The sequence below is a fragment of the Centroberyx affinis genome, unplaced genomic scaffold (genome assembly GCF_046629955.1).
Source record: "Centroberyx affinis isolate AG114_WGS23_722 - 3 ecotype Tasmania unplaced genomic scaffold, CSIRO-AGI_Caff_v1 ptg002908l_1, whole genome shotgun sequence".
NCBI lineage: Eukaryota > Metazoa > Chordata > Actinopteri > Beryciformes > Berycidae > Centroberyx > Centroberyx affinis.
The window spans coordinates 104492-129817 of NW_027281032.1; the positions used below are offsets into that span (position 1 = coordinate 104492).

At 41.8% G+C, this 25326-nt stretch overlaps 1 protein-coding gene across 1 annotated transcript; it reads right to left on the minus strand.

Moving 5' to 3' along the window:
- Window positions 1–1809: 1809 nt before the first annotated feature.
- On the minus strand, window positions 1810–24797 carry LOC139658442 (mannosyl-oligosaccharide 1,2-alpha-mannosidase IA-like; the record flags this gene model as incomplete). Its single annotated transcript, XM_071536573.1, is given in 8 exon segments — window positions 1810–9132; window positions 14738–14853; window positions 15167–15339; window positions 16121–16300; window positions 16303–16339; window positions 20756–20871; window positions 24310–24403; window positions 24638–24797. Coding segments are annotated over 8 exon segments (1003 nt in total), but the record flags the coding sequence as incomplete, so codon positions are not given.
- Window positions 24798–25326: the final 529 nt, after the last annotated feature.

The window sequence follows — 25326 nt, forward strand, 5'->3', positions numbered from 1 at the left end:
ATCGGAACCCAGTCCGTCAAAAACGTTGAAACGAGTTGAACTTTTTGATGGAGTGCAGGTGAACGTCATCCGCTAACGGACTTTGTCAGCCAATGAAACTTGCAGGTTTGTTCTTAAGACACGCACACAACACATCCTAGGTGGATTCAACACATACTTATATACGTACATATATATACATACGTCTGTTAATTTGATGGACAGCAAATGTCCCACGTGAACGGCACCTAAGGAAAAGACATCAACTAGGGGCAGTTGTGGATGGATGTGCATGTTCCTCGACCATAATGTCCACGCATTGTCTGAGATGGAAGGAAGAAAACGCACAAGCAACTCTGAATCCTTTGGCTGCAAATCATGAGTTTGGAATGATAAGGTTCTTTCTGGGTGTCTTGCAGTTCTGAGAAATTGGTATGGAAAAACGGTTATGTACATTCTATCTTTTTAAAGGGCCCATATTCTCCACTTCCCAGTGTTTTATTTTCTGTCTTGAGGTCCATTCAAAGCTGTGTGTGTGGTGTCATGTAGCAAAAACACTCTCAATCCATTTTTACACGTTCATTTTCCAGCATCTCTCTGAGCCTTACCAAGAACAGGCTGTTTCTGTCGCTGTGTCTTTAAGGCTCATTAATATTAACGACCCTCTGTTCCGATCGGCTAAGCGTTTCAAGAGTGAAACATGAGACACCGCGGCCCGGCGGCTACAGGTAGGGAAAACTCTCTGGTAATAAACAATGACAAGTGCTCAACCGCTTTGAAAAAAACACTTAGTTAGTCTATTATTTCTTACAAAAATGATAATGAGCGAACCTTTGTGACGCCACAAAGTTACGGAAGTCCAAACGGCTCGTTTAGAGGCTCGCTGCACTAATATGGATTGTGTGGATTTAGTTGGTGACCGTGTGTTTTGATACTTTCATCATGTTTAGATAGACCATCCAACTTCTTTAGAATCAAAGAGGCAAGGGAAATCCTGTTTTCCACGATATGGGACCTTTAAATATTTAACCCCAAAAGGTTCCTTAGACAAAAACATTCAAAGAGCATGAATATGTGGATAGTCAGTTAGACAGATAGAACCTTAGAATTGCATGCACTTTTGTAAATGAAGTGGTGCAAAGATCAGAGGTAGTGAACTACAGAACACCTTAGAAGGCAAAGTAAACGGCAGTTAATACAAAGCCATAATGAATGCAGCGTTCCCACTGTGGCCCTGAGGTAAAATTCCCTGAAATTTTCAGGACTTTTCATAACTAAGTCGCTCCTTCCATGACCTAAAAATGTTCTTCCTTCCTGGTTTGTTAATGTTGTTTTTCAGTCTGGTTTCCACTCCAGTTGGACTGAAAACCATCTAATGTAATGAATGTGCTATACAAGTTGGAAAATACACTCTGCTTTTAAGTGATCCATTTGTAAATTTCTCAAAAATCCACAATATTCCAGGAATTCCATGACCAGTGGGAATCCTGTGAATGATCATGTCCATCCTAGGGTGAAGCATAGCATGGAAAAGTTTGACTGAAATGAAATATTATCGCAAGACAAAACACCAAACACCACCACTTATTAAAAGACTTTTATTCACAATAGAAGTGTAACAAATATAGTTTATTAAAAAGTTTGCTGCTCATTAATATCATTTTTAATCCATAAGCTCATAAGATTTTTATATAAATGTAGAACGGCTTATTTGCCTGAATGGAATATTTACATTTTTTTCAATAACAATATTAACACAAAAAACAAACAAATTTCCCCACAAAATTAAAATATTGCATATAAACGCAAAAGTAAACTATGTGCTAAACTATGTGCAGTGGAATGATTATCAGCAATTTTTTGTACAGTTACATTTCTGAGGTTGGTTTCACACATTTAAACCTTTAATAAAGAGATATTCACTAATAGAAAGGCATTGGAACGCAATAGATCGTCAACACAATATTCAGAAAACCACCAAAGTCAACTCAATTTCTTTTTGGAAAAGAAAAGAAAAATAAAACAAAAAACAACACATCCTCTTGTCTGCATATAAAAACTATCAGATGCCTGAATGAACAGAAGCGCCTGGATTCCCCCTTGTTCAGGCAGTGAAATGACCGGATTGGTGTCACATAAGTGATAAACATATGATTTGTGCCTGCAAAGTAAATCCAAACTTGCAATTAGATCGAAGATGGCGCCTATAGAGCTAATTTCTGCCCAATTAAATTAAAGCTAATGCTGCGTTCCGGAGATGTCCAAAAATAATCGGAAATCCTGATGTCCTACTGCCCTTGAAGTAGCGAAACTTGGTGGAATACACTGTAAACGCTACACAGCGTTACTTTTAACAGGTTTATAATCCTCAAAATAAACGGAATATACCTTAAATCTATCAAAACACCTGTGTAGTAAATGGTTAAACATATAAATTTAAAGTTTAAAGTTGCTCTTCCAGTTGCTAACATTCTGCGCTATCTAGCTAGCTAACAACATGGCAGAACACACTGTAAACGTTACACAGCATTACTTTTAACAGGTTTATCATCCTCAAAATACACTTTACAATACAATAACCTGTCTAGTTAATGGTTAAACATAGAAATTTGAAGTTCTCCTCCAGTTGCTAACATTTCGTGCTAACTAGCTAGCCAACATTACCAAATATCATTGAGATAACACTAGCAGTTGCACGGGGAACAGGATTTTACATTTTATGAAAATTTCATGGGCGGCCATCTTTCTCCCCTGGTTGTCCCGAGGTTGTTGTTACCAGGTGGGAATGTCAGACTTCTGACTTTGAATGGAACGCAGCATTAGAGCGTGTGCAGAGACTAAGGTGAATGCAGCCATGTCATCTACACCATGTCACAGTGTCTAGTGATGCTGTTCGCAGCAGATTAATATGGCTGCTGGACTGAACTAGCGCGGCGCTAGCTAGTAGCCTCCTGGTGACTTACACCAGGTTAACCTTAAACAATAATGTGCCACTTTGACATTTTGGATTTTGCAGGATAAAAATCCAATCCAAAAAAAAAAAATGTCAAAGTGTCTTTACAATGGAGAGCTACATTTGAGCGGGGCATCCTAGTTAGACATTACCTCAATACAATCTGGGGGAGAGGCTACATATCGGTCACAGTTTCCCTCATCGCAAGCATCCTCTGGTCCAATATGGTAAACGCATATATCCGTACATCTGAGAGAGAGTCCATCCTAGAGACAGAGGAGGGAGCTCGGCTTGTCAAATGAAGCCATAAGAGACTCCAGTGCCGATATCAGTGACTTTCCAAGAGCTTGTCATATGCACCCCACAGCATTGATGAAGCAGTATCACATGACTACAGGCTCCATAAACACAGTAGGCTAACTATGTGTGAAAGGTGCATATTGCAGGAATGAAGGGTTCAAAACAATTTCTGACCGTGTGTTCAGATTGACAGGATTCCATTCACGTCCTGAACTTTTCACCGTAAACGGCCGCCAACAGCCAATCAGATTCTGCGCTTCCTTGTTTCCTGACCGACGTGATTTTGTTTCATGAACAACGGTTCCTCCTGGCAAGTGTAAAATGGACGAGAAGTTGTGTGTATCTCAGCTGTGTCTAGGTTTTCCCTGTATTCATATCAAGCAGCCTTAGTTTCTTAACACTACTGTACAATGAATACTAAGATCTACATACGCAGTGGCGTTGAATGTTCATAGATGCTAGTTTTTCTTTGCTTCATCCTCACAAAAATAAACATTTATGTGTAGTATGTTTCAATGTAAATGTATTCTCAAGTCTAGTCTGTGTGTGTGTGTCTCATGTACTGATATACCTCATGTTCAGAACATTTTCAGATTCAGAACATTTTCTACATTAGCATGTCGTCACTGCATTGAACAGCCATGAGGCCCATCGCTCCCTCCTTCTCTCTCTCTCTCTCCCTCTCTCTCTCTCTCTACTGAATACGGCAGTCTTTTCTCTGCCGGTACACGTTGCTTCAACTTTTTGTGCTTTCCAAGAGAAAGAAAAATTATCCCAAAAAACAAAACAAAACACAACATAAGCACATAGTTGAGAACAAAGACAAAGGCATATAAAATAATCTTCACTTCACATTGGATGGTACATTCATACAGTTCTTTGCCTTGCGTAAGGTTGTCTGATTGACTCCCAGGTGGTTTCTTTGCTTTCTGGCATCGCACAACGGGAGTTGCACAATTCATCATTTTCTACTGCTGTTGGTTGACTTAAAGGTGCCTGGCGTAGCATTTTTAAACATCAATAAATCATTGTCAAATTAATTGTGATACCTTGGTATAATTACTGTAAACAAATGAGACCATGGTGGGGATGATTGGTAGCCTCTATCTTACACGCTCAAAATAAAGACTACATTTCCCATAAAGCCCCTGCTCTGTTTGTTTTGAAGAACAAGAAGAAAGATAAGAAACTTTGCAGCTAGAATGGTGGAACTGGAATAAACTCTCAAAGTAAAAACGCTTCCAGTTTTTGTGCCATAAAGCAATCTCCCTTTGTACCGTAAAGCAATGCAACAGATTTCGCACCGAACCCAACCCGGTGACACACAATGTAAAAAGCAGCGTAGAGGCTGCCAATCATCTCAGCAATGGTCTTGTTTGTTTATAGTAATTTTACTTATGTCTCAAGGTTAATGTAGTAATGATTCATTGATGTTAAAATGCGAAAACATAGCACCTTTAAATACTGTACCGGTATCAAAAAACACTGGAGTTCGGATATAAAACCAGCGCTCATCTACAAACACATGAGTTTTCAGCACGTGAATGTATTTTTATCCCAAACCAGTTGTGTAGCTGAGTATACAGGGGCTCGCCGTCTATTTTCTCTCCTTTTGTACCTCCTCCCATCTGACTCAATTTCAACACAGCGCCACCTGGGGGTCGGCTCCCAACACGTCCAAATCCTATGTGTACTTCTACAGAATAAATTAACACAATCAGCAAAATCAACCATTATAATACATTATCGCGTGGATAATAAATGCCTCTAAACCAACAAAACAAAAAAAACAGACATAAACGCAAAGACATTTGTTGTCCGTACAGTGATATAAAGAACATGGGTTGATATGGAGGGTTTTCCCACAGCTCGAGAACTCACACTAAGGGCCCGGATGTGATCCAAGAAGTAGAAGGGACATTTCTGCTGTGTGGTAATCTGTCGATCTGAGTGGGGAAGGCCTACTGACTGATTCTAGATCTGTGTTTTGTCATGACAACCTATTGATGAAGAGGGTTACAGCATTTTGTTTGGACAAGAAGAGAGACAAAAGTAATCGGTTCGCTACAGCTTGCTGGCTGGCTAAGACCTGGACCTCTAGGAGTAGTAGGACTGATCTGTGATCAGTTTGGCCTTTTAGATCACACTGTAATAAATCATTGAATCCGCTACAGACTCTGGAACCAGCCCTACCACTAGAAACACTGAGTGTCTTATTCACAGACAAGGATTACACCTAGTAGCTGTATTCTTATTCTGTACTCCTCTGTATTCTTTTCCTATAGAGATTTATATTGAGAACTGCTGTCAGTGTGGGACTAGATTACAATCCGTGTTTGCCGAAGCAAGCCCGGTCTTCTCCTGCTCTGTTACTGCTACCTCATTATCTTCCGTCAGAGCCGGGCCAACGTTCGTTTAGCCCGCTGAGAAATCCGCATGTTGTGGTTTGCCTTGTCGCTTGGTTCCGACGATTCCATTTGCCGCATCGGGTAGCCGAAATAAATGAATCCCAACAAAGTATTTTTGACGGTGATGCTGTTGCTGACTAAACTTTCTAATGACTTGCCATCTGCCGCATCTCCCAGGGCCTGTTTGAGTGTGTGACACTAAAGCCCATTTAAAGCCCATTTTATATGAGTGTGATAACCTGGGAAGTATTCTGATTGGCCTCTCGGTGTCATATCTCTATTCAAATGTGCCGCTTAATGTGAAGGCCAGATGAACAGTAAAGTTGAAGTAAGTTTTTGACAGCATTTTTAAACCTGTTTGCTTCAGGTGGGTCTTTTTATGATGCTTGGCTAGTTAAACATATCGTTGTAGTCCTGTGAAAACCTCTTAACTCCTGTTTTGGTGATTTTCATGTTTTCGCTTGAACATTCTCTGACCTCTTGGACTTCTGAAACACTTTCAAAACCCATTGGATAATGTCAAAAATGGGACATTCTGGAGATATGAGGTTTTCACGTGACAGCACTGATATATAAAAGAGCCTACTGATCAGTGGGTAGTTCTAGCTGACTTTTCAGACTCCAGTCATTTTACCCAGGTCTGATCTGGACAGTAATTGGAACCTCTCACCACTAGATGGCAGTCTGGTAGAGGACATGACATGTGACTGGAACCTCTACTGGGTCTCAACTCCTTACACATCTGAGGGCTGTTTTCCCAGACACTGCTCATACTTGGGCTAAAAAGCAGGGATTAGTACTAGTAAGAGTGGTATAACAGTACAAGTTTGTTCTAGTGGAGATTGTCTTCATAGACAATTCTAGTTCTGTTCTGAAGAATGTTTAATGTGATGCTCAGACGGACCTTTGGCCTGCGAATGGTTCTTGATGGTCTGATCTTCTGGTAATCACCAAAATAAACAGCAGCGGGACCACACCATGTCTTACATTTTTCACCGAGTTCTTAGACTATTCTCAAGCCAGAGAACCATGTGAATATCACATAAAAACAGGGATCATCCTTTAATCCATGTCTAGTTTTGGTATAATCCTCATCTGAGGCGCGGGACCTTCAGTTAAAGCTCTAAGACTCTTTAAAAAGACTCTACTCTTTTTCGGTTTGTGTGAGCTGCTTCTCCCTCTGACTCCTGGTTTTTTCGACAGTGAAGGCACTAGATAGAAGACTAAACTGGATTTTAGCTGGCTACAGAGCTGTGGGGCGTCAAAGAGTCTTCACCCGAAAATCCAACTAAATAGTCTGGTAAATGTGACTTGTTGAGTTGATCAGTCTCGTCGAACATGAAATGCACAGCAACAACGACAACAACGGCAACGGCAATGTGTGTCGATTTACATTGATATCTTCAGTCACACGCCCCACGCACACTTACAACCCCCACCCGTGTGGCGGGTGGAGGGAAAGAAAATCTCAACGACTGAATGGTAAAGCTGTATTGAAATCAGTATGGCTTCTTGTGTGTGTGTGTGTGTGCGTGTGTGTCAGAGTGTATGTGTGTGTGAGGGTGAAATTTTACAGCGAAGTCGAGTGTCCACGTCTCCTCACGGAGGAGAGAAGATCCTACAGCCTGCCCTATGCTGGGATAGGAGGATGGACAGACGGAGGCGAGGGTGGGCAGAGGAGAAGAGGAAGGCATGAAGAAGCGATACAGCAGAGAAAGAGGGCGCGGCTAGACCGATATATGGGTTGACCAATTTTCTATACTGGCTGTCTATGGGAAGCCCTTAACCTGAATTGATTCTAATGACACATTTTGAGTTTTAGTGTCCCATTATGGTCTAAATGCTGTTTCAGGGGCTTTTCCACCCTGACAAGTATAACATTCTGGGGGAAACAATGAAAAAGTGTAATTTATTGGATTTTTTTTTTTGGCATAAAAGTGTTCAAATTTGATGATATCGAATATTGGCACTAAATATCGGGAGAATATCGGTCTTCAAAAACCCATAATGGTTGAACCCTAGTTGCGGAGAATGAGGTTTCAATCAACAATTTCTTCAGTTCAAACACTTCAATCCAAAAATACTTTATATCGGTATAGATCTACCTTCGAAAACACTGAGTGCTTCTAATTTTGGGGATGTTTTTTGCATGGAAATGGTCAAATTTAAAGATACTGAACATCAGCACAAAAATATCGTCTATCCCTTTCAATTCAAAAAATAGTGATATTGGCCTTGAAAAACCCGTATCGGTCGAACCCTAGAGAAACGGGTGGAAGTGTGAGAAAGAGGGAGGAAGGAATGCGGAAAAAGACAAACCGAGCCAGACAAAGATATAGATGAACAAAAAGGAGAAAAGGGGGAGGGGGAGGAGGAAGAAGATGTGGAAGTGAACAACACTGGCAGGAAGAGAGGTCCAACAGATTCCGCGGTTTATCAAAAAGAGGCTTCCATTGACTCCCGCAAAGAAATCTGCGAAAAAGAAACTTTGCGAGTTTCTCCGAAGACGTCGTGGAAGTCGGGTCCAGCGCCGGCCCCGGGATGCCAGTTCCTACTCGAAACATCGAAGCGGGTAGCGCAGAAAAAAAAAAACAAAAAAAAAAACATGATGCACGTGAAGTGAACACAGCGTCCTTTAGCTCACCGAGTTGGCGAGTCAGCCTTGTTATCCTCAGACTAGGCGTCGGGGGTTTACGGGTACGGGTACGGGTCCTGGTCCCAGGTTTGGGGTCGGGGTTGGGGTTGAGGTTGCCAGATAAGGGCGACTACCGATTTAAAGTCTTTCCGTATTCTCCTTCACAGCAAACAGACAACAGATGGGTAGTAGCAACCGATAATGTAATAACTGAAGGGATAACGTAATAATCGGTCAAAATATCCCTATGGAATGGGTTCAAAATGTAATCAACTGCCAGATAATGTAATAACATCTTCAGAAAGTACCCCCGTTATAATGCAGTAATAGAAAAAAATGACAATCCCAGTCTGAAGATGTTACTACATTCTCTCACGATTACCATTAACATCCTAACCTCATGTAGAGGGATATTTTATTACATTTTGTTGTTACATTATCCGAAAGTTATTACTTTATCAGTTGCTACATGGGTTCAGGCCAGCGTCAGGACTCAGCCAGAGCTGCGTGTCTAAAAGTTCCCAAATCTAATAGCTAAAGCTCAACGTTGACCGGCTCGAGTTCGGTTTTGTTCCCGGGGAAAAAAACGAACGTCCTTTGTCGAGAGGCGTCAGAAAGCACTGGGGACTCGGAATGCCGCGACTCTTTTAGATAGACAGCTCCGGGCTCAGGTATACAGGATCAGAGGTTGTCGCACTCGGTCGGAGGGGGGGTGGAGGTTAAAGGTCCGCTACTCCACTTCGTTGGGTCTGTCTGTGTTGTCCTTCTTGATGACCGGCAGAGGGTGGGCCTCGGTGTTGAAGACCCAGTGGTCGAACGATAGGTGGTCGTTGTCCGAGAACAACAGGTACAGGTACCTAGGAGGACACAAACAGGGAGAAGGAGTTACTTTCTTTTTTTTTTTGTTATTTAACAAACAAAACACCCTAAAGCAGTGATTCTCAACCTTTTTCACATCAAGGACCTCTAGTTTAGTCCACTTCGGACCCCCATTTGATGAGATTTTGTCTCTTGGACCCAAATCTGAAAATATTTTTATTGTTAGATATGATTTTGTCCAGAATTTCATGACTATCTGTATTGTAGGTAGAGAGATAGTCATTCTTCTACATTCTCTAACTGTGTTAACTTCTTGTAAATAAAATAATGGTGAAATCTAACAATTCATCAATTTGCTGGGGACCCCCTGGAACCCCCTCAAGGACCCCTGGTGGTCCCTGGACCCCACATTGAGAACCATTGCCCTAGAGCAGTGGTTCTCAAAGTGAGGGTCCAGAACCACTGCCCTAGAGCAGTGGTTCTCAAAGTGAGGGTCCAGAGACAGGGGCGGACTTAGTGATTTGGGGGCCCTAGGCAAAGGTAAGCATGGAAGCCCCCTGAATCCCAACATCTACCCTTTTCAATCCATCCTTTCTATACATTACCGTCAAGTTGAGGCTGGGCTTGGGTTAGGGTTAGGGTTGTTGTTGACAAAACTAACTGCTGAGAAATATGTTTATATTAGTTCTATTCTTGTCTTTTGTGGGGCCTCTGGCTGCAGGGGCCTAAGGCAGGTAAGACCGCCCCTGTCCGGAGACACCCAAGGGTCCATCAGGAACATCATAGCCATGCTCGCAGTAAGTAGATAAGCTAGTTAAAATAATTAACATTGAAAGATGTACGAGTAAACACTGACGAAGACCACAAAAATGGGATTGCAGGCATTTTGGGACATAAAGATGCTCAAAAATACATATAAAAACTGAAATTTTTGAGAAAAAATAAAACCCCAAAATGCGAAAATGACCTGGAAAATAGCAGTACTAGGCCAACTAATGATGTCTCATTCATAGCCCAGTGGTTCTCACAGCAGGATCCAGGGGCACCTAGGGGTGCTTGAGGCAGTTCCAAGGGATCTCCAACAAAATGAGGACTGGCTTAATTATACTATAATTTAATTCACTATAAATGATCCCAATTAGAGTATGTATAAGAATGACTATTGAAATCCTAGGTTTCACCCTCCCCATGTACACCATAGACAGTTCTTCAATGCAATATTAAATCAACAACTAAAATCCCATATAATCTTATAAATGGGGTCTGTGATGCTTCAATTACATTAACATTTAATTCTTTTTTCCATTTGTTTATAAGAGAGGATTCCTTTTGTGATCGACACGATTACGCTTCAATGTCTCGGATCTTATTTTGTGTTGTGTTCTGCTTTTGCAGTCTTTCAACACAGCCATGCCAATAAAGTAATGAAACAGACATTGGATTGAGAGAGACGGAAGGGCGCGGCCGCTCAGCTTGGCTGTGAAACCCGAAGTGATGAAATTCTGTGGTCCGATTTCATCAGGCCTTATGAAGCCAAGAAAATGTCATTGTCCCCCCGTGAACTGGTACTAAACTAAGTTAGAGCAAGCAAAGTGAATTTTAGGAAAGTGGCCGGTCCGCTATAATAAATGTTCAGTCTTCATCGAGGAGAGTAAAAGCAAAAAAGTAAAGCCGAGGAAGTGGAGCAAAGCAAAGGAGATATCAATAAAAAGATAACAAATGAAAAGCTGACTTCACGGTTCCGGAGCAAGAGAGAACCCAGAAAAAGAGGAAGTGAGGACTAAGGAACTGGTTGCCCATAAATCCCTCGACCTCCAAGTCCGCATTCTCTGCCGCCTGTCAAGAAACCGCTGGAAACCAATGAGTGACTGAAGACAGACAGCAGATCTGGTCCAGTCAGTGGTCCATCTCTGACACGATGGATATATCAGTTTATAAGCAGTATGATTACATATTTATTGTAGACTTGGTTACGATCTGATTCCATACAAGTATGCACAAATATTTTCTTCTTCTTCTGCTCCTTCAATGGAGACTTTTAGTGTCCCATGATGGTCTAAATGCTGTTTCAGAGGCTTTTCACCTCAACAAGAATACAATTCTAGGGGAAACGATGAATACTTGTACGTTTTTGGCATGAAAATGGTCAAAAACAAAGATACTGACTGGCACTCAATCCAAAAAAACACTGGTGTTGGCCGACAAAAACCCATATCTGTCGAACCCTAGAAGTTAGTGTAATGGAGAGCAAGAGAGACAACCCAGAAGTGGCATCCAGGCATCTCAGTTTGAGTGTGTGTGTGCGCCTATGTGTGTGTGGTGTAATCAGGAGCAGAGGTGACGCTTGTTAAAATTTACAGCCTATAAAAAAGGCCGGATTGGATGGCACCACGCCCCCGTCGGGCTGTTAGGCCGACCTTGACTCCCTGTCAACAGCCGTATGGCGGAGGGAGGGAACGATGGAGGGAGAGGAGAGGACGACATAAGCCGGGAGGGAGAGATAGAAGGCGGAGGGGGGGCGACCGTACGGGTTTGGGTGGAAGTAAAGGAAACAGAAATGAGAGGATGAATTAGGAGAAAGTGTGGAAGAGTATAGAGACTAGAGATCTACTAGATATGTTAGGGGGTTTGCAAATCAGTCTCAACTGTTATTGCCAAGAGCTGAGGACCTCCAACATGGCCGCCAGCGGGTGTTACATCACCTGAAAGCCCTCTATAGTGTAACTTTATGGATAGAGGAGGGAATGAAAATCAGAGGAAAGGCAAGAACTGTGAAGGAAGATAATGTAAAGCAAGAACGCTTCCGTAATGACTAACTGCAAATATCAGCAAAGAGTATAAATGTCCAACTATCAGAAATAATGATCCGGATAACAACTACTACCAGCGTTTTCCATTTTCAACACAGAGTAGCAACTACTACCAGCTTTCCTCCCACTACTTTTTTCTATTTTCATACAGACTGTCATTGTTGTCTTAGTTGCCTACCAGCGTCAAACCCCCACCTCCTTTTCCCTGGGATCGGTCGGCCCACATCATGAGTGCTCCTCTAAAACACTGAACATTTACAAGCTTAAAGCTATATTCATCTACTGTCAGCCATAGACTAGATATTGGAAACGCTGCAGCGCGGTAAAACACGGCTCCTATAATGACTTTTCCTTCAGGAACGTCAATTAGTGACGCACCTTCGACTGTGATAACACAGCGTTTCCCACAGGTTGGAGGGGGGTGTGTGTGTGTGTGTGTGTGTGCGTTAAGGAGATAACCCACTTGTAATTAGCTGTATATTATATTTGCTTCACAAAACAAATGATAAACAAAATGAGTTTTAACAGTTTCAGTAGCATCCTAGCTAATGCTTATATGCGAGAGCCTCAAGATACTGAGCTTGGTAAAAGAAATGTTAACAAAAATGTGATCAAACTACAGCCTTCTTATCTGGAAATGGATGAAAACGGCTATTTCCCAAGTTATTAATAAGCAGAAGGTGTGTCATTCAGAGGGCTGCTGACTATGTTTCGGAGGCCAGGTCACAAACTTTGTATTTCTGATCCATCCACTGCATCATAGCCTCGATGAATTATGGTCGTTGTAGTTCACGAAACCCCGAGTACACCGCGAGTGGAATTTTCTCCTTCGTTTTTTCCTCTCATCTGTGTGCGCGGCTGAAACGTGGTGACTGAAAATAAAACCGGAGTGTTTTTCCACTCTGACACGAGGATGCGAGGATGAAGAGACTAAAATGGAGGAGGGAAGGAGGAGGAGGAGGAGGAGGAGGAGGAGGAGGGACGGCTCGGCGATGAAAGAGACTGGCGCAGACACGAGGGGGATGTAGGGAGCATGAGGTAGGAAAATGGATTCACACAGTCGGAGAGCCTTTGGCATGGAAATACACCGATATAGACACGAACACACACATGAGCGTGCACGTGAGCGGACGTGCACGCTCCTTGTTAAAGTGTCGTTTATGTTTTTTTTTTTACTCCCAGTTTAAACAGACTGTCTTATTGAACGCGGCGGGTGAGCCATCTGAGAGGGGAAAGCCCTATTAGCGACCAGGCCTCACACTGTGTGGCTGACAACACAGTTAAAGAGGCATTTGTGCAGACTGATAGATACAGATACACAAACACACACACACACACACACACACACACAGCGAGGCGGTAAGTAACAGTGTCAGTCGACTAATAAGAGGGAGTGAGACATCGTTACTTACTGGCTGTGTGTGTTTTGCCACATCGTTTCTTGCATCGGTCTACTATTTCTCCTTCACCTCAGACCTAGCTGGACTTGTTGGTCAGTGTAAAAAGCCTTAGACAGGTCCGGAACAGATGGGATTTCTTTTACAACGTTGCAAACGTGGGCTAATGGTCCACCTCTGATGTGACGGAGCTTCCGAGCGATATGTTTTTATTATTATTGTTTAGATGACCAGAGAAATCATTCCGGTGTGGTGTGGGAGGATTTTACTCAACAGTTTGTAAAACTGGTTTAAGTGATGAGCATAAACCTCAACAACACCCAGAGACCTTCCTCCAGTGACTATACATACTTACTATACACATGTTCATTCTGTATACACCATACTGTTTATACTATATACTGTATATATCTTGCATTTCATATCCACTGTTCATACTGTTTATACTGTAATTTATCTGTTATTTACACTGTTATTTATCTTAGCACACTCATACTATACTGTTCATACTGTTATTTATCTGTTATTTATACTGTTATTTATCTTAGCACACTCATACTACCCCTTACAGTTTATTCTATTTATATACTTAGCATATTCATACCACTCTGTTCATACTGTTCATTCTGTTCATACTGTTCATACTGTATATACACCATACTGCATATACTATATATATTATTATATACATCTTGCATATTCATATATCTTGCATACTCATATCCACTGTTCATACTGTTGATACTGTTCATACTGTATATATCTTAGCACATTCATACTACCCTTACAGCTTATTCTATTTATATATTATACATATGCACATGACATTGCACTGCACTTTTACTGCTTCTTTTGCACTTCTGGTTAGATGCTTCACTGCATTTCGTTGTCTTAGTACTTGTACTCTGTGCAATGACAATAAAGATGAATCTAATCTATCTAAAAGCTGCCTCACTCCTGCCGTAAGGAGCTGCCAACCCAGCTAAAACTATTTCATTAGTCCGGCTTTCAATGGAGAGTTTTAAGGTAGGTCTGAACTTCAGATGCTTTTCCTCTCAGACTTTTGGGGGAATTTCTTGGCATGAAACAGGTCATATTTTAAGGTATTGAATGTTGGCCCAAAATATTGACCATTGGAATGCAATGTTTTTGGCTGCAGATGGATAAACTTTCAAAATGCAAGTACATTGTTGATACACCTATTCAATATGAATGAAAATACAATACCTGTTGGTGCACTTTCAATGACAATTTAAAAAGGGACTTTTATTTTGATACCACCCTCTGATTTTGAATAACTAATAGCACCTGAAGATATATCAGTCTACCCCAACCTATGAACTGGTGTGTATTAACAGATTGCTCACAACATCATGCAGACAGGAATGTGTGTGTGTGTGTGTGTGTGTGTGTGTAAGGGACTTGATGCGGCTTACTTGAGAGTCTCGGCCAAGTAGAAGCTCTGTTGTACATCGTCGTGGTTGGGAGTTGAAGCGTAGACGTCCCTAACGCCGCTGTAGCCTCCCTCTACCCTACAATGCTGCTCCAAGGCCTGGGCGAGAGACACAGAGACGGACAGGAAAGAGAGAGAGAGAGAGAGAGAGCGAGAGAGACAGTGAGGGAGACGGAAACAGAAAAAGAAGGGGATGAGAGAAAGATTTGGAGAGAGGATGAGGCAAGAAGGGAGTAATAATAATAATAAAAAATACATTCTGCTATATTCCTGAAAAGTCACCCTGTAAAATGATAAAATTGTATATTGTGATAATTATTGTCATCTAACAATATAAAGAATGTTGTGATACCATTATTGGCCATATTGCCCTGCAGTAAACAACATTCATTTAGGTAAACAGGCCTTTTACCTGAACGGCCTCCCAGCCCCACTCCCTGTATTTGGGGTCGTGGGTGAACCTCCACATGTACATGTAGGTCTCGATGACCTCGGGGCGGAGGATGAAGTACTTCTCGTTCTGACGTGTGGCGATAGCCTCCACCCCTCCATCAAAACGAAACGCCTCCGGACCCAGCTTCAGTGCTACAGAGGAGGAAACACAGCACGAGAAACAGGTGTAAAGCAGGGGCCATTTTCTACTATCACTCAACATAGTGTATGCTAAAGAGCTAGCATGGAGCCTGCTGTCACTCAACATAGTGTATGCTAAGTGTTAGCATGAAGCCTACTGTCACTCAACATAGTGTATGCTAATGTGTTAGCATGGAGCCTGCTGTCACTCAACATAGTGTATGCTAATGTGTTAGCATGGAGCCTGCTGTCACTCAACAAAGTGTATGCTAAGTGTTAGCATGGAGCCTGCTATCACTCAACATAGTGTATGCTAAGTGTTAGCATGGAGCCTGCTATCACTCAACATAGTGTATGCTAAAGTGTTAGCATGGAGCCTGCTATCACTTAACATAGTGCAAGCTAAAGTGTTAGCATGGAGCCTGCTATCATTCAACATAGTGTATGCTAATGTGTTAGCATGGAGCCTACTATCACACAAAATAGTGTATGCTATGCTATTAGCATGGAGCCTACTATCACACAACATAGTGTATGCTAACGTGTTAGCATGGACCCTACTATTACTCATCATAGTGCTAAAATTTTAGCATGGAGCTTACTATCACGCAACACAGTGTATGCTAAAGTGTTAGCATGGAGCCTACTATCACTCAACATAGTGTATGCTAAAGTGTTAGCATGTAGCACCAGAGCCAACAATCTTCCAGGGACACATGGATTATTTGAATATTTATCCTCATCACTTAAACTTTGTGTGTGTGTGTGTGTGTGTGTGTGTGTGTATATTCACCAGTCCTAGCGTAGGACTCGTGGCAGGTCCTGGCGATCTCGGCGGCCTGCTCCATCTGGTGGCCGGTCTTGTCGCTGGGCGCCCCGTCAGCGCCCAGGGCGATCATCCCGCCCGCGAAACAGGTCAGGTGACCCATTTTGTGCTCCAGCAGGCCCCCCTTCCACTCCGCTATGTAGGTCAGCCGCCGCTCGACTTCCTCATCAGGTTGGTCTCTATGGCCTGACAGAGAGAGAGAGAGAGAGGCAGACAGACAAAGAAAGAAGACAGAGAGAGATGTCTGAAATATCAGAACCCAAGGGTGCTCTCATGGGACGGGTTCAAAGACTGATTACAATGTAAGTTCTGGTCCAAGGTTCTGACTGGCATGAGTCATGTTCGAATCCATTATAAAATACCTGATAATCACACACCTGTAACTGCATAACAGTTAATTCAAATGAATATTCTGCAACAGAGGGAATGGGCCATTCTTCTCTGCTGCAGCCCCTCTTTATTTAGGCTGAAAATGGCTGGATTTTTTTTACATGAAAATCTTGCCTAGTGGTTTTGTTTTTTTTGACATATTTCCCAGCTATCGAAATCAAAAACGGCACTTGGCAGCCATCTTCTAGTCGGCTGGTTAACACGGCGCGGCTTGTAGAGAGCCGGCGAAGAAAGGACATCAGAGTCATCATTTCATTGCCCTGCTGTGACTGAGATAGACGCCCTGTTGCTGCTCTCCCCCCCCCCCCCCAAGCCTCATCTTTGACAAATAAATCAAGCACGCCTATCATCCAGAAAAGACTGCGGGGGAGGGGGAAAGAAAACATGTTTATTCTGGGTTTGTTTTTTTGTTTTTTTTTTGGTCGCCATGTATTTTCTCCTCGCCACGTTAAGGAAGGACAAACGACAATCAGCTCTCTCCAGCTGGGACCATAGCTCGTCACTACATCTTAACTAGGCCATTTGTTTAGCAGAGGAATGGCTGTCTCTGTGTGTGTGTGTGTGTGTGTGTGTGCATGTGGTCTATCCATTAGCTTTGGGAAGGCTGTTTGTTACTGTAGATAGGCTTCTCCTTCGTCTGTCCCCCTGTGTTTGTCTTCTCACATGAATGTGTGTGTGCTGCCGTCCTCCTATCTGCTCACACCGACTGTCTGGCTGTCTCACTAGTGTATCTGCCTTTATCGACTCTGCCAAGAATATAGTTCCGGGGGGGAAACACTAATTATTGGAACTTTTTGGCATGAAAACGGTCAAAAGATGTTCACTTCAGCGCAAAACTGGCAGCTTCCATCCAAAAATATCCGCAGTCTTCAAAACCCCATATGGGTCCAACCTCAGTTATAATCTATGCAGCTGCCCCAGAGAGTATGTAACCTCTAGAAGCTTGGTATATTTTGTATATTGTTGCATATTATATCAGAGTGGGTTCTCACGTGGGGTCCGGGAACCACCCGGGGTCCTTCAGGGGTTCTAGGGGGTCTCCAGCAAATTGATGAATTGTTAAACTTCAGCATTATTTAATTTACAAGAAGTTAACACAATTAGAGAATGTAGAAGAAAGACTGTTTTGATGATAATTCCACTGTTATTTCTCTACCTACAATACAGATAGTCATGGAATTCTGGACAAAAAAAATCATATCTAACAATAATATTCTCAGATTTGAGTCCGTGAGACAAAATCTCATCAAATGGGGGTCCAAATTAGGGATGGGCATTTCACGCAAAAATACTATTCGATATTCACTGGGAACTATTCGACCATTCTTCGAAGATCCTTCTCTCGTTTTAACGTTAAAACGAGAGAAGGAAGTCAAGCCACAGCTATTTACTACAAGGCAAGCTATGAAAATATACTTTTTAAGACAAGACGACAGTCGCATAAACTATTCGATTTTTTATAATTTAATGACTATTCGAAAATTCAAAGATCATGACCCATCCCTAGTCCAAATGTGGAATAAATTAGGGTCCTTGATATGATTGAGAATCATTGTTATATCATGTTCTGATTTGAATGATAATAGTGCATTCATAACATATTTATCATGTACTTGATGTCTTATTATGCCTTATGCGCAACACTTCTCAAGGTTGGATAACTGGTTGATACTTGTTTCCTGTCAGAAATACAACAAACACAACAGAAAGACCACTTCACAAACATCTAGAACTGACCTCACATTCACTGCCCACCATTATAAAACAGCCATTTATCGTGAGTGGGAGAGTATATGAAGTACGCACATCCCAGCGGCCCTCCATCTGCGAATCGCCCGTTCAAACCCTCCATTTTGTCAATTCATCGCAAACAAACTTTTATAGCCGGGGTTGTTTTCCATTTGAGGACCGCTGGCCCCTATACTTTATATTCACAATTTTCACGCCATGAAGATAATAAACCTAACCCCGAATCAATGTGAGGGAAACAAATAACAGCGATCCGAAGGCGTCACGCAGAGCCACATAATGACACAGGTGCCGCCGGTGAATGTCGCTGATGCCGGCGTTTCATCGTCGCTTTTTCATTTTCAGAAATAAAGCGCGGAGTCGTGCCCGTCTCTCATCACTCTCTCTTTATTCCTCCTCCTGAAAGCGTTGATTATATCTTCTGTCGGGGCCCGGGGATAGCGACAGCTCCCGACGCATTATTCACACCTGCCTTTTGTAATCTTTGACGAATCCGGTAAATGGCAATCCGACTGGTGGGCGCGAGCGTGTGTGTGTGTGTGTGTGAGTGGTATTGAGACTGCGGATTTCCTCCTGATTAATCTTATCTGTTCCCCCGCTGATGTTTCAGTTCCTGTTTACACCTCGCCGGGTCGTTGAGGCCGCCTGGTTTCTCTAAAGCTACGACCACAGTGTTTAGTCATTAAAAAGTAACCAGGGGCGGACTTAGTGTTTTGGGGGCCCTGGGCAAAGGCAAGCATGAGGCCCCCCGAATCCCAACTCTCTAGCTTTTTAATCCATCCTTTCTATATATAAACTTGGATATATTGCAAATTTTTTTTAAAACTTCTAGCTCAGCTACTGATGCAGTGGTAGGGAAAATTATTTTAAAGTCAAGTGGCAAAATCTCACTCGAAGTTGTACAGTTTTTTAGTAAGTACATTTCTTTTAAATTGATTAAAACTAAGTTGACATTAGTTGTATTCTTGTCTTTTGTGGGGCCCTATGGCTGCCGGGGCCCAAGGCAGTCGCCTACCTTCGCCTAATGTAAGACAGCTCCTGAGAGTAACTAAACCCCAAGCCCAAATCTGTGTAAAGCCTGGCATCTCATGGTAAAAAGCATGCTACAGAAATTGTCATCTGCTATTGGCTGATCTTTGGTGCCAGGTGATTTCACTTCTATATAGAGTACAACAGGTGGTGACATCACCTGGCACCAAAGACCAGCCAATAGCCAAACGTGAGCCTTAAAATGGTAGAGTGGAAGCATTCCCGCTACTTTGATGAGAAATGGTAGAAAAATTGACTTTCTCTGGGTGGAAGTATTGTAACTACTTTGATTTTATCCAGTAAAAGGATGACAAGAAAATAGGATATCAACGCTATGGACCAATGCAATGGACCTGACATCCTAATTTGAGAAGGTAAGAGAGGATGTAGTTGCCAATTTCAGCAGTTTAACAGAAAAATAATACAATAAGTTGTGTAACGACTTATGGCTCCCAGGGAGTAATAAGTAAAGTAGTAACAATTCTTTTGAAAACGATGCACCAGTCAATCTACCACCGAATATAATTGGCAATTGGCAACATTAATAAATGTTTCAAATAGGTCATCAATGATTGGCTGATCTGCCCGATCACGAAAGCTGTTGAACGTATGGCATAAAAAGAATATGAAAATCTTTTTTTTTTTTTTAACATCACGGTGAGTTTTAATGCTTTTCTTGGCAATTTACATTAATTATACAAATTGGTATTTTTTTATATGTTAATTATGGGTATATACAGTACTATGCACACTGATTTTTCAAGGGTAGGTCTTGCTAAAATAAAAAAAAAACATGCAATTTTCAGAACCCATCACAACTCAAAATAACAGTATATTGTGCTGCAGTGTTTGTATTCCAGTTATTGTATTTTTACCCCACATATTGTCCTTTTTTTCAATTTACTTAACAAAAATAACCATACAACACAAAACACACAGAAGCACCTTGAGATTTTTAAAGTGTGCTATATAAATAAAATTCATTATTATTATTATTATAGATATGACAGAAATATGAAAATCTATTTAAAAACATGCTTCTAATATATGCTTCCAAACAGTTTCATGTATTGGACAGCAGGTATAGCCTATGCTGCCTCAGTGAAAACCTTTTTCATCAAGCACACATTAACTTGAAATAACCATGTTTGGATAAAAACTGATTCATTCCCACATGGTTAGGCAGTACTTTCAGTTCTAATCAATACAGTGAGTGTCTAATTTTCTCTCTTAAACCTCTTGGATTATTACTATTATTTTTTTCGAGAAGTGTATAGCACTTCTGGAAAAGCCTTCAATTTGAATTCTGAACAGAATGAATTGAAAGCTAATTCACCCCAACTCTTACTGCAATGCCATTTTGTGTGTATATGTGGTTCTGTGTGTGCTTTTGTGTCTCCGGTGTGTTTATATGTGTGTGTGTGTGTGTGTTACCTGCAGGGCGTCATAGTACATCTTCTTGCCTTCCTCATCGGTCTTGTCCGACATCAGCCAGGCCTTGAGCAGGTACTCATAGAAGCTGTCGCCTAGACCGCCCACCGACACATGATCTGCAAGATAGAGACAGACGCGGGGGGTTAAAAACACACACACACACACACACACACACACAGAGGGGCCCCTCTCCCTGTGTTAACATGTCCGCTAGTTGAGATTACAACTGCCATCACTGCCGGACCGTCCATATATCATCCTCACGTGGTGCAGGAGACAGCTGTGTGTGTGTGTGTGTGTGCTGAAGGGTGTGGGGGGGGGGAGTTGTTATCCTAGGTGAGCCTCCAGCCAGTCAAGCTATAGTGTTGTATTTGCCCTATTGATTGCCAGCGAGGGCTCATCCATATGCATGTGTCATTAACAGAGTCCGGCCCTGTTTGTGGAGCTCAGAGATTAAATGTCAGCTACGATCAACCTGAAGCGAAGAGAACGGGAGGCTGGGGAAGACGGCCTGGCCCGGGTCCAATAGCGTGTCTGCCTTCTAGAGGTTCGATATCAAACCGAGACGAGAGCACCAGACTAGAGAGGCAGCACCGATCAATCGGTCGATACGCGTTCTAAATAGGGTGTCAACGATCGGGCCGAGCACCGTTTCCACGTACAAAACTACGCACAAAACATGTTTCTAATACATGATTAGGAACAGTTAAATGTATCGGAGAGAAGGCAGAGCTCGTGATTCCTCAATAAAAAGCTTTTTCAATGTAATAGCTACATTTGGATAAAAACATACATCAGCTAATATGCATTGTATACGCACATCCTAGTGGACATATCGTTTTCTAGATAACATTCGGCTGCAAATGTCCCCAAGTCATATTTCGTTCAACAAATGCACTTCCATGGCTATTTATCAAATAATTTCTTTACAGATAAAAAAAAAACTGTTCTGTCTCAGTCAAGCGGAAAATTTAATCAAAACATGCTGTTTCCGTTCAGCTTTTCTAATTTGATGCATCATAATTCGCTTGAGAATACTTGGATGGAGAGTGTCAGGTAAATGCCAACAACTGTAATTGGGGAAATGCTTTCAGTCGTTGCAGAGGTGGAGACTCGAGTCACATGACTTGGACTCGAGTCAGACTTGAGTCATCATTTTAATTGCTTGAGACTTGACTTGATGCATGAAGAGAAGACTTGAGACTGGACTTGACTTGGGTTCTGGTGACTTGGGACTCGACTCTGACTTGTACTCTGATGACTTGAAAAGGTTTCTAAAGTCTTGACTTGAGATCTTGTGTTTGTGTAAATGACTCAGATTGAAAGTGATGAGATTTGTTCCAGCAGACGACTGAATTTAAATTCTGTTTTCTGAATTTGTATGGAATGATTGAATTTATTGAAGTTGAAACTGATTATAGAAATCAAACTCATGATGCTCTTACCAAGTTTTTACCCTATTAAAACCATATTGCATTGAAAAGTCCTAGATATTTAGTTTTCTTTAAGATATTAAATTGATACTGGACTCTTGATTTGTTCTGACTTGACTTGCTGTTCTACATTTAGACTTGAGACTTGACTTGAGACTTGAGCCTCAAGACTTGAGACTGACTTGGGACTCGAGCAAAGTTGACTTTATCACACCTCTAGTAGTAGTATTGAGTAGCTGTATTCAATATTTCAATGCACCAGACACTAAAACTAAATACCTCAGAACTGCAAGTCCACATTTAACCATGGAGTTAATAATAGCCCTCCATCCTGATGAAGGCTAAGTATCAAAAAAGATGCCTGACAGTACTGTAGTGAGTTTGAAGCCTACGAGTAGATTGAAAAACTTCAAAACGTTGGATTCTTATCATTGGATCAAAGGGGTTCTGCTAATTTAAAGCCATTTCTTTATTGGGGAAATGAAGTGGATTCGTGTTGTGATTCTATGTAGAAAAATGAATTCAACAAAGAATGAAAAATAGCATTTTAAATCTGAGTCGTGAAGCCAGGCGTGAAAAATGTATCATGATATCCCACTCCTGTCAGTTGACGGTTCTCTCAAACACATGACGACTGGCATTAGGAGAGGCTTTTAGTGCTAGATTCCTCCCTAAGTTACATAACCTCTCTAATATAGCCCTCTCTTTCTGTCACTCCAGCTTATGTTTTTATCTCCGTTTTATTTTCTCTTTTTCTCGCAAACCTCCATTCCTCTTCCCGCTGCCCCTCTTCTTCCTCGCCAAGTCTCATCTCTCCATCATTACCATCATTACCTATTCAGCTACCGTGGTTTGGAGAGCCTGATAATGGATTCCAAATTATACCCTGTTACCGCAGCCTGTCAGACACGCACATACACACACACACACACACACACACACACACACACACACGTGCAAGTCATAGATAGGAATGGGAGGTGGAGGCAGAGGGAGTGTGAAAATGTGTGAAAGTGACAGAGGTAAATAGTGGGTTGCAGTAATGTAAAGAGAGTCAACGAGTCAAATGGGAAGGGTTATTAGAAGACATGAGGAAAGAGACTGAGAGAAGAGAAGTGAGTTGGTATAAAAAAAAGGGGGAAAGGAGGACAGAAATAGTTGGGGATGGATTGGACTGTTCCCTGTACTCTACATTCATTCAGCACTGCTGGTCCCACATTTCTGAAAAATGCCTCCATTAGAACAATGAAAAAAAAAGAAGAGAATAGTCTTGGTTTGCCTAAATGATAAAAAAAATATAGGGTAATTCTGGTTCAGTGAGTGCTAATATGACGACGGAGGTGTAAATAACATCCATTTCCCCTCTGTGAGGTACCATAGACAACCCATAGACAAACCTGGCCATCTCAACAGAATTGTAGCTTGCTGACAGAATGTCAGCTTGTTAGCTAGCTAACCATAGTATCTGGTCAGCTAACCACCACTGTCTTGTTGTTAACATCTGATTTGCACATAAGTTAACATCTAGTAGAAGCTACTAGTTAGTTACATATCTTGTAGAAGCTACTAGTTAGTTACATATCTTGTAGAAGCTACTAGTTACATATCTAGTGGAAGCTACTAGTTAGTTACATATCTTGTAGAAGCTACTAGTTAGTTACATATCTAGTAGAAGCTACTAGTTGGTTACATATCTTGTAGAAGCTACTAGTTAGTTAGAATAGCTACTAGTAGTCATGTTAACATTAACATCCCTTCCCTTGCTAAATTAGCCTGCTGGCTAGTTAGCTAGTAAAAACCAACCTACTAGCTAGTTAGCTAGTAAAAACCAATGTGTTTCGGCAGCAATTTACTGCATCAATAAAAGTTTTTTTGAAGAGCATCCATCTGTCTCCAAGAGTAGCTGCATTTTTTCCTCTAATTATTTCCTGTTCCATGCACCTTGGTTTAGGTTGTGACCGTTTTTTTCTCTTGTACTAGTTAGTTAGCTAGCAAAGCCAAAAACCAGCAGCAGACCAGATGCTTGCTGACATGGAAGGTTGTACCTGGGTTCTCAGCTGAAGAACGGTCTTGCTATAATACATTGCCCCGGGATGTAACAGAGGGGTGAGGAGGACTTACGTTGCCCCCACTGGCCACTGTTGGGGTTCAGGTAGTTGGGGTACAGTCCCTGGGGCTTGTCCAGACGATTTAGGACTTTCCGGATGTTCATCACCTAATGATAAAAGAAACAGAACACAAGTACAATACACTGAAAATCATCTAATGCAATGAATGTGTGAAACAAGTTGGAAAATACATTCTGCCATATTCCTGTAAAGTGACTCATTAGTAAATTTCCCTGATTCCCCGACTTCCCCAGACACTTTAGCAAATTCCCTGACTTTCCCAGCCTGGAATACACTTCCATGACCAGCTGGAACCCTGTAATAAAATGGTTCTCTCTTACCTTCTGAGCGAACTCGGGTTTTCCAGAGAGCTCGCTGAGGTGCATGAACTCCAGATGCAGGGTGCCGTACTCTGCCAGGATGCTGCTGCCACCCGATGCCCAAGGCCAGTTCCTACCAATCCCACTGTACAAAGACACAAAGAGGAGGAGATACAGGCTTCTGTGAATGAAATGGAATGATAAAAGGATATACTGAACTGCAGCTGGTGTGTTTGTGAGACAGAGAGAGAGAGAATCCCTATTTTCATGTGAGATCTTTTATTGAGATGCATCTTGAATTTTTAGCCATTTAGCGGATTCTCCTCTTCCGACCAACTTAACTCAACCTAATGGGAGATAGAAAGGAATTTTATTTTGTATTATTTTTGGAGAGAAACTAGAGGAACAGAATCCACTGGACTTAATGAAGAGGGTGACAACTTCATGGTGTGATTCCCCCACAGAGGTTCAATGCCGGGAAATTCCCCAGCACTAAGTAGATCCGATGAAGCCTCTCGGATGAGTGGTGAAATGTCTTCAAAACCTTAATTTCAAGTCCAGCGGATATCGTTTTTCCATTTTTTTTGGACATCTTACTAACATTATGTACACAGACATAATGCTCTGTTAGATCAGAAAATATTACAAGCACATATTAACTTGTTTTTAAGTGCTTTGCCAACACAAGTATATTTGTCATGTTAATAAAG